General features: G+C 32.8%; 2 protein-coding genes across 2 annotated transcripts; both read right to left on the bottom strand.

The window, feature by feature from the left end:
- Positions 1–1,632: 1,632 nt before the first annotated feature.
- LOC120257359 lies at positions 1,633–5,221 on the bottom strand. Its single transcript, XM_039264838.1, has 6 exons — positions 4,365–5,221; positions 3,602–3,697; positions 2,881–3,060; positions 2,625–2,678; positions 2,386–2,532; positions 1,633–2,049 (listed from the first exon to the last, which is right to left on the bottom strand). The coding sequence occupies exons 1-6, from the start codon at positions 4,449–4,451 to the stop codon at positions 1,678–1,680; spliced, it is 936 nt and encodes a 311-aa protein (XP_039120772.1). The 5' UTR covers positions 4,452–5,221; the 3' UTR covers positions 1,633–1,677.
- A 1,580-nt stretch (positions 5,222–6,801) lies between these two features.
- Positions 6,802–9,005, bottom strand: LOC120257360 (rac-like GTP-binding protein 2). Its single transcript, XM_039264839.1, has 5 exons — positions 8,919–9,005; positions 7,303–7,366; positions 7,144–7,208; positions 6,995–7,060; positions 6,802–6,898 (listed from the first exon to the last, which is right to left on the bottom strand). The coding sequence occupies exons 1-5, from the start codon at positions 9,003–9,005 to the stop codon at positions 6,845–6,847; spliced, it is 336 nt and encodes a 111-aa protein (XP_039120773.1). The 3' UTR covers positions 6,802–6,844.
- Between the last annotated feature and the right edge of the window lie 1,158 nt (positions 9,006–10,163).

The raw sequence follows: 10,163 nt of genomic DNA, 5'->3' as shown, positions 1-10,163 counted from the left end.
AAATAAACTTCAAAATAAATAATAATTGAGTGTAGAAAATAATATAAAAATTAGTATTATCATGCACTTCTCATTACTCCTTCCCATTATGGATATAATATATACAATCAAATGGTTATATAAATTGAATTGTTAAATTTTTATGTTGAGAATTTTGTTGGTGCATATCTACTTTAAATTCATACATTTGGCGGTATGTGTGCAAATTTAGTTTTATATTATAAATTCAAAGATAGTGTTCTTTTTTCTTTTGTTGGGTAGAGGAGATTTTTTTTTTTCATTATAGCGTATATGAAACAAATTTTAAAATTTAGAATGACTGTTTTAATAAAAATTTCAGAATACTAGTTAAGGTTATTATTATCATTATTACGAACATATTAACAATTTATAGGGAGAAAATGAAGAAAAAATTTCAGTTTTATCAAAGAGTTTGATCATAATAAAAAAAAATGTTGATGCAAAAATCATTTAAAAAATGATGATTTAAAAGTAAAATTTTTGAAGTTAAAGCGATTACAATTGGGAAAATATAAATAGCTCAAACAAAAGAGTGCGATTTAGAAATAGAAAATTTGGGTTCAATTTTTAGACAATATCTTCTATTAAAAAAAATAAATGCCTAATATATATCATGTTGAGTTAAAGTGAACTAAAAAATTAAGTTTCTATTATCACTGGATCCATGCTTAAGCAATGAAAGAGTTGTTGATTCTAGGAATTACAATGGTTTTATAACATTGCTTTGCATTGAAAGAAAGGCAAAGAATATTGAAGACATGCAACATGCGGGATAAATGAAGAAGAACAAGTATCAAAGGTAACCACTAGTGGGGATCAAGACGAGAAATTAAAGAGATATTGTAATGCTCAATACCAAGAGGTTATTATAAATAAACACTAAGTTAGAGGGAAAGGGTTAGGGTTTGGATGATGAAAAAAATTCTAAGCTTTTTTTTTTTAAAACAAAAAACAAAAGGTTATGAGAGAGAGAGAATGACGTAGATGTTGATGTGAATGTCAATTTGCATACATGCTATTTGGGAAATATATTTGAAAAATTTATTGTATAAAACTATTATTAATATATTATAAAATATTGGCCAAAAAAAGATTAGTACTCAAAGAGAAATTAAAAAAACAAAAGATTATGAGAGAGAAAGAGAAAGATTGACCTGGATGTTGATGCGAATGTCAACTTGCACAGACTCTATTTGGGAAATATATTTGAAAAATTTATTGTACAAAAATATTATTAATATATTATAAAATGTTGGCCAAAAAAGATTGGTACTCAAAGAGAAAGGGTGTTTCTATGTATTGTTAACCTTGTGGAGATGGTTCCTCAAGGATGTGAGAAACAAGAATTTATTGTATTATATTTTCTACTTGCTATTTTTTGAGGAATGATTATAAGACTGAGAATATTTGTCTAAACTATTTTAATCTCTTTTTACTAAATCTTATTATCCATTCCATCTTCGCTTGCATTATCATGTAAAACATCTTAAAAGCCAAACTCAACAATATTAAATTCAAACAAATCTTTTAGTACTCAATGAACGATTCATGAAAGTTAGTTAACAATTTAATTAAGTATAAACTTAATCACATTCAAGTACCAGCCAAATATAGATAAATTTTATTTGAAGATTTTTTTTAAGAACCACATAAATTCTAATCAATACAATGAGCAGGGCCACCATAGAAAAATCTTTTGTTTCTAAATTCACTAACACGATAGCACTCTTTTTTATCTTGTATGGCCATGAGGTTATCTTTAAAGTCATACAAACTGCCATTTTGATCAAGAGCTTGCATTCCATAGAAGGTTGCTGCTTTGCCTTCTCCTTCTTCAGGATAGTGACCACTACCCATCGGAGGGCCTTGTGCATCTTTAAGATATATCACGGACCCACCAAAATGCATATAAGATGCATTCTCCTCCAATCCAGTAAAAAGCGAACGCGGCCAATAACCTACTGCATATAGGTCATCATATTGACCAGATGGTCCATAATACAACCACCAGTTACCAGAAGCGGAGTCCTGTTAACATATTAGTTTCATAAAATTCTGTAGCCAATGTTAGTAAAATAAAAAAAGTATTAACCTTGTTAATAATCGCAAATTCTATTGATTATTATTTTAAATATATCATGTTGAAAATGATCTATTTTCCCATGTAGGAGGGGTGAATTTTAGGGAAGTTGTACTAATAATTAAGTCTTAAGAAAAATAACAAAATGAGAACATATACCAGAGTTATGTTATAAACGTGACTAAGAAAATCATGGTTGTTGACATGGAAGATCGATCCAACTACGGTATGTATATATATGCATGATTCATTCAATAAGAACAATGATAAAGGTAAGAATATACCTTATAGACTTTTATTGTTATATTATATTGTGGTCCATCATAAGCAGAAACTTGATCAATAGGACTTCCAGGAACGATATTACTCGTATTAGCAAGTATGAAGCCCGGACATTGAGTGTTATAGCAATATGTTTGATATCCATCTCTCTATTTGTCAAAAATAAATAAATAAGGGGGAAAAATTAATACACATCGACATTATTTATAAATCACGTAAGAGAAAAAATTTTGAATCTTACCGTCCAAAGTGTAAAGAAATGGGTACGAGTGTCATTATATTTAGATGGATATACCTGAGAATTAATGAGGAATGATTTAGAAGTGGAATCACCAATCACTTATACAAATACAAGAGAAGCACAAGTTAGTATAGCAAACATTCTTCTTTGTGTTACGACAAACATATTGGTTTTAGAATATTGATGAGTAAATTAAACTTTGAGGTATGAGAAAGATATGCATAAAAAAAAAATAGAAAACTAAATAAGAACTCACCATCCACCCAACGGATATTACATTGAGTGTTTTTCTTACGCCAGGAAATCCATTGGAAATCCAAATAGAAGCCAAGGTTAGTTGGGTACTTTTAATATCTGAAACTCCATAAACTGAAAGACTTGTCTTAGCCCCATAAAACTTCTTAAAAAGACCACTTGAAGCTTGGTATATTGCCCACTAAAGAAAGATAAAAAAAAAAATAATTAGAAAAATAATTATATATATAATCAATTTGGTGTTCTTCAGTTATCCATGCCTATGCTTGAAATAATAAACTGTAGAATAATATAATAATACACACACATATATATATATGATATAAATAAGAATTCAAACGAAGTTTATATCTTTGAACAATGTAAAATAAAACATATTCTTGTAAACAAGTGAAGAAGTTGTGGGAATTTAGACAATAATATTACTCCAAAATCTTAAAGTCAAATATAAAAAGTTAAGAAATACAATAAAAATACTACAAGATGTTGTTTAATTACCACTTTGTCCATATTTGTCATTATAGATAGATAATTAATTAATTAATCACATAGATATTGTTTAGAAAATAGACATAGTTATCACTGGTTAGATTTTACATATTTAAAAAATAAATAAATAAACAAATTTTCAATTTTAAAAGAGCATGTATGTAATTATGATTTTCTCGTGATCATATATGAGAGTATGAAAATCGTGAAAATTTCCCTATCCAATAACTTACATGTTTAATTAAATCTTTGGGTTGATCGTTCGGTGAAACAGAACTTTGATTCTTGAACATCTCATCCCACAATAAACTCTGTTTCATCATTTTTTCCTGTGAATATATTTATATATTAGTAAAAATATATATCAACTATAAAAAGAAATGTAAATATATTTTTCTTATAAAATACCTCCAATTATTTTACCTTTTCGGTTCATCATGTCCTACCTACTATGAAACATTAAAAATAAATTTCTCATTTGATGCGGGCATGCTTTAGTTAATTTAAAGCAATATTTTTAACACTCAAAAAGTGTTTTTCTTTTCTTTTGCTAGCACACCCCTACAATAAGAGAACTGTAATTTTATAATCATGTAGATAGATATTCTCTTATGTAACGTAAAAATTATCATTAGTTTGATATATATATATCTTTTTCATAAAGGAACAACTAAAAAGATTTTATGAAAATATTAAACGCACAACCCTTAGACTAGAGTACTTGGTATTACATTTCTTTCCCGTCTCATTACCTTCAAAAATTTCTTAGATTCCTTTTTATGTAAGCAAATAAATCTATACTAGTACGGATTTACTCATTCTTTTAGAAATATGCAGAAGATTTTTATGCATACAAATAAATATGTATAATTCAAATTTGTACTTTCATTTGTGTTCTTTCTTTTATCACGTGAATGCATTTATCGAATTTCATAACTAACTCAAGAAGCACTTTTTAAGTGAACAAATGAGGAAAAAAATTAGGCAAACTAATACCTTTGGTATGGTTGCATGGACACCATTGTCAAAGACAAAGAGAGAAAGTCCTATAACCATCACAACAAACCATAATTTGCACTCCATCTGTGTGTATTAGTACAGGCTTTCAATTTTCAAAGAAAACTGAAGATCTATATATAGGGAAAGAGTAACTACATGTGTCAATGCTCAATTATGATATAATGGTATCTATATGTATATATGAAGATTTATAAGAATCCTAGAAGATTATGTCGATGCTATACTATCTTGAAATATATTTATTTACACATGTCAATGCTCAAATATGATAGGATGGTATCTATATATATATATATATATTTACACGTGTCAATGCTCAAATATGATAGGATGGTATCTATATATATTTATTATTATGTTGATGCTATACTATCTCGAAAGATATTTGTTAATATCTTTCAAGATAGTATAGCATCGACAAATCTTGTGCAATCAAACTAAAATAGATCACAACAAATCTTGTGCGATCAAACTATAGATGAATTTTCTTATTTTCCCATCAACAAATCTTGTGCAATCAAACTAAAATAGATCACAACTGTCTAGTTCCTCAAATATATGGCCACTCAAAGTCTTAAATTAAACATGAACTTCATAGAGTAAAGACTTACGTACTTCATCAAAAGGCTAACATATGAACCAGGAGCTTGTGAGATTGAGGAAGAAAATAATTTTAAATTCAGATCCTAATCAGATAATCTTTAAATGCAAATTCTTGTTTGCCACCTCTGGGTATATACACTTCTTACAAAAAGCAACACCGTTAAAACAACAATGATATGGCATGGGCAAGGTAAATAATACTACCTCACAAGAAAACCATAACATAGAAATTTTGCATTGAAGCAACTTCAAACAAACTGGCCATCTTAAAATAGAAACAATATCCAATCCAAGATGGAGAAAATAGATCATACCAACGATGACTATCTAATTGGAAACCATATAGCTCATTCATGAACAAGCTCATTAGAACATCACCAGCATGAAACAAACACAGAAAGAAAAATAAAAAACAGTATACCAAAATAACAAAAAATTGCACCATATAATTCACAATAGAGACCTAATTATATCCCAAATATATACCAGACTAAACCACAAAGACAAGCAAAGAAACTCCTAAAATGATCATGTTGTGTTCCCAAACAAATAAAATAAAATAAAAGAACAAAATAGACTTAACATTGCGAAAGACCATCTCAAAAATTATGCACCCTATATATTTCTCAAAATATATATACACACATATATATGTGTGTGTGCGTATATTCATCTCAGGAACCAGGGGATCATCTGGTTTCATAACCATCACGAGTGAGCAAATTGATAGCAGAACGTGCAAATTTGAAAAATAATTAAGAGCTTTGATGATTTTGAATAAATTGAAAGGTCATAATAATATGCCACAATTTACTGCTTTGTAAAAGTTTTCATGCATGCATATTCAGAAACATCAGTTATATAGATAGCATTATTAGATGAGCAGCTACTACAAATGTTTCAGGCATCATGCAACTTTTTTTAACCCAAGTTTTAAAACATGGATCCTATAATGCAGTTTTAGATATTTCAACTTGACACAAAAAACACAAAAAAAACAAAGGACTTGGTCAATTCAGTTAAGAAACTTGTCACATCATTGAACAATAAAAGTTGTCATTTGTAGCATATCAAAAATCAAAAATAATATAAAAAAAGTAAAAAAACAATGACGTAGAAAAAAACACCTTCAATATAGTCGTGGTAGGAGTCTCATACTCCTCTAGAATGTCCAAGCAGATGCCACAGTGAAATATATAGCAAAAAGAGAGGAAAAAAATAAAAACTATTCAAGTAAAAATTATAGTGATAAAATAAGAAAGAGAACAATCGATCCGAACTTACTTTACCTCATCCTCGAAAACAGTAGTCGAAAAACCACCCCTTGGGCTTGGCCACATGGCTCCAGGTCGGGGTTTTATTTCTTGCCACTACAATAAAAGGCATATATGGTAGGTATTAATTAAATTAAAGATAGTTTAACACATGATCTAATGAGATACAAAAAGTGTGTTAATCTACCATATAAAATGCACCAAACAACAAATACAGATATGCCAACTAGTGAACATACAATAGAGAAGCAATCTAGCTCACCTTAAATTGATCAAGATCAAAAACATGTAGATCATTAAAGTACCGCAAAAGAAAAAGTTCGTATTGCCAGGTTATTTATGAAAGTGAGATGAGAAAGGCAATGATTTTCAATCACGCCTATAATGATTGTAACTATTTCCAGTCAAAGGACTATCAAAAAGGGAACATATTCATATTATCTTAAGCATTAAGGACAAAAAATAATACTAACATCTAACCTATTCCAGCCATAGCATCTGCCCTAGACAAACAACAAGCACAGCTGATATAGGCTTACTGATTACGCTCAGTGGGTTCTTCTTGGCGATCTCCTTCCTTCAAGGAGGTTGCAGAACCACCTTAATTGCAGTATCAAAAACAGCTTTGACATTCTGCTCATTAGAACCAACAAAATCAGGAATATTCAGAGTATTTAAGATGCATGGTTTGTATTATTTTCACTGACTACTCAAATGATTATCATGTACCTGCTGAGTCTTGGAGCTGCATTCAATGTATGCTGAAGCACCAATTTGCTTCCTAAGTTCCTCTCCCTAACAATGAAAGTTTTTCTTCATTGTCAAAACTCTCTCAAGGAAAATTTTCAAAATTAATTTTCTCAGGTTTGATCACTTACTTGTGCAGGTGTTATTGCAATAGTACCTAAGTGATCAGCAAGATATCCTCTGTCGTCACGAGGGTCTGGAACATTTAATGATAACAATGATCATACAACAGAAAAGGAACCTTTTGTCATACTACATTTCTTGATAAGTTTTTAAGAGATTACACACACCTAGTTTGGTTCCCACCATAACAATTGGAACATTGGGAGCAAAGCGACGGAATTCTGGCATCCACTGATTAAGAAAGAAGATCCAAAGCATGAGCTACTTGCAAATTTTGAAGGCTTTTAAGATAATAAACTGAGGCAAAAAAAAACATCTGGATGCCTTAACTGAAGCCTTCATTTTAAAATGAAACATTTATGTATGCCTTCATTTTATAATATGGCCTGAGATAGAGATTAATTGTCATCATCTCATGCTGCATTTTAATTTCAATAAATGATGTTATATGCACTGAAAAATCTAATGAAAAACCTGAAAACAAACAGAATTACAGTAAAAATCTCAGGAAAAAAATAAAAAAATGACATTAATATTATTTGTAAATGCTAGAAGCTTGTGGATCTAATGAAAAAATGGCAGATTACAATGTTAATACTGAAAAACAAAGAGAAATTAGCATATCTAACTCTCTGTGGACTATATATGCCGCTAGCTCTTCCTGCAAATCAGATAGCAAGGAAGCACATCATCGCAGCAGTCACAGCAGAGAGAGCACTTGAACAATTAATTTCAATCTAGCTAATGATCTATAGAATGATAATCAACAGCCCCCGATGAGATGATAAAGATATAAAGCTAGCTAGAATTACAGTAAAATCGCAAGAAATCATATTAGCAGAGCTCGCTCTCATTGATAAAACAATCGATTCAACAAGCTAAAATTACTGTAAAAATTTCAAGAAATCATAAGAAAAGATCGGCAAAGCTCTAATTGATAATGATGTAAAGCAAGAAATGGCATGAAAATTAGCAAAACATCTCTGGGAATTAAGATCACCTGAAACCCTAGAAAGAGAGAGAGAGGAAGAGAAAGTGAGAGAAAGATGGAGCAATGGGGGCGGGAAGTGAAAGTGAGTATATATAGGGGGGATGAAGAGCTAGCACGACAACCGCGAAGGAGATCGCTAAACGATGCCGCATCGAAAATTCTAACGTAACCAACTCCGCTGTCGCTGGAGGCGCTCGTCGGTGCGGCGGTTAGAACTCACCGGCGGTGGTGCGGAGGTGCGGTACGGTGTGGTGATCGTCGGTGCGGGCGGGGGGGGTGCGGCGAAGATCGTGCGAGATAGAGAGCGAGAGAGAGAGAGAGAGAGAGAGAGAGAGAGAGAGAGAAAGGGGTGTGAGTGAGTGAATGGAGAGAGAGAGAGAGAGAGAGAGAGAGAAAGGGGTGTGAGTGAGTGAATGGAGAGAGAGAGAGAGAGAGAGAGAGAGAGAGAGAGTTGTTTTATTTAATTTGGGGTTGAAACAGGATGTAATTTATTTAAAAAAACAAATTATAACATATGGAGCCGGTTTTTAATAACCACCTCTATAAAAGTACTTCTAAAACTGAGAATTGGTGTAGTGAGGGGGGAGTGAATTCTATAAGCCACCCTCACTTATATTAACAAAAAAAAAAGTAATAACATACAAATACACTTCTCACAAATATATATATACACAAATATATATATATATATATATATAACAAAGCATTAGTATGACCAGAGTATTAATGTATATTTAACTGTGTATATATATAAGTGGATAGGGTTAGGCGGGCGCGAGGCGCCCCAGACACCAAGACTCTCAATAACCTCCGGCACGAGGTGTCTGCAGCTCCACCTCCACTTCTCCGGAAAAGCATGGGAAGAACTTCCAGGACCATCGTATGCGACGTATACGCTGCCGTAAAAGAGAAAATACGACCCATCCTATCCCTCCCACGAAAATAATGACCACCACAGCTCCCATGATGTCTGCCGACAGGTTAGAGAGAGAGCCCCAGTTGTCTTTGATTTGCACATCGGCACTTGTTTGAGGGTCCATATACTTTAGGCCCATATTTGTTTCAAAAGATTCCCACTAAAAGTTTAGTACCACATTGCCTAGCTACAAGAACTTCATCCACTTTATATATAGTACTATTTATGATCCTTTAACTTTGCTTTAGTGGTTATGCTCTCTTACGCGCGCAGGCGCAGGGGGGTGCAAATTTCAGGGTTTGGATTCGGAAATTAGCTTAGAAATTCTGAACTCACGTAGGCGCATGGTGTGGACACGAATGCACCAGATTTATTGGGTGCAGTCACGCAATAGGTTTTTTTTACCTTTTTGCCCTTTATCTTATATTTAAACTTTTAATCTTTTGCGCTTTTTTAAACTACTTCCTCGGCTCCGGCCGTGTCTCTTCACCTTCCGAGAACCACCCATTGCCATGCCCCTTCGCCGTCCGCGTCCCTCTGTCTTGCCGCCTTTCCACTAATATTAAAACCTGATCCATCACCAGATTTGAATCATTCTTTATCTTTTCCTCTTTCTCTCTGAGCGCTCGCTTGTTCTCTGTTCTGGTGCACGAACAGAGAATCGGACTGTTGAATCCTGGAGAACAACGCCATTTGAGTTTCCTATCGCACTGCAAAAAGGAAGGCGAATTTGTTCTTAAGGACAGTGCTCTTGCACACCCTCGCCTTCGTCATCCCTGCTCCCTGCTTCGCTCCAACAACAAATCAAAGATTTTCCAACAATCTTAAGAACAAATTTATGGATAACGCGATGACCACCGCTAAGTCACTTCCCGACGTCTCGAAAGATTGATCAATTCACCGGGCACGTTCTTCAAACGATGGCAACAAAAGGTGTTCTCGGCGCTAGACATGTTCAACCTCGCACATATCCTGACTGAACCAAAGCCGGACCCAACATCAGAAGCTTATGCGGAAACCTTGCCAATCTGGGAGAAAGGAAACAAGATCTGTCGTCATACCATCCTCAGCACTCTCTCAAATGAATTGTATGACATCTACTGCGATCTCAAGACAGCGAA

The sequence above is a fragment of the Dioscorea cayenensis genome, unplaced genomic scaffold (assembly GCF_009730915.1).
Source record: "Dioscorea cayenensis subsp. rotundata cultivar TDr96_F1 unplaced genomic scaffold, TDr96_F1_v2_PseudoChromosome.rev07_lg8_w22 25.fasta BLBR01002041.1, whole genome shotgun sequence".
Classification (NCBI taxonomy): Eukaryota; Viridiplantae; Streptophyta; class Magnoliopsida; order Dioscoreales; family Dioscoreaceae; genus Dioscorea; species Dioscorea cayenensis.
The sequence above is the reverse complement of the archived record's forward strand: the minus strand, read 5'-3'. Positions and strand labels throughout refer to the sequence as shown.

Coding starts and splice junctions, on each gene's coding strand:
- LOC120257359 (XM_039264838.1), bottom strand. CDS start 4,451: ATGGAGTGCAAATTATGGTTTGTTGTGATGGTTATAGGACTTTCTCTC. Junction 3,698..4,364: donor TCCATGCAACCATACCAAAG/GTATTAGTTTGC, acceptor ATATATTCACAG/GAAAAAATGATGAAACAGAG. Junction 2,533..2,624: donor ATTTCTTTACACTTTGGACG/GTAAGATTCAAA, acceptor TTTGACAAATAG/AGAGATGGATATCAAACATA.
- LOC120257360 (XM_039264839.1), bottom strand. CDS start 9,005: ATGGTCCTGGAAGTTCTTCCCATGCTTTTCCGGAGAAGTGGAGGTGGA. Junction 7,209..7,302: donor TATGGTGGGAACCAAACTAG/GTGTGTGTAATC, acceptor TAAATGTTCCAG/ACCCTCGTGACGACAGAGGA. Junction 6,899..6,994: donor GCAGCTCCAAGACTCAGCAG/GTACATGATAAT, acceptor TCTAATGAGCAG/AATGTCAAAGCTGTTTTTGA.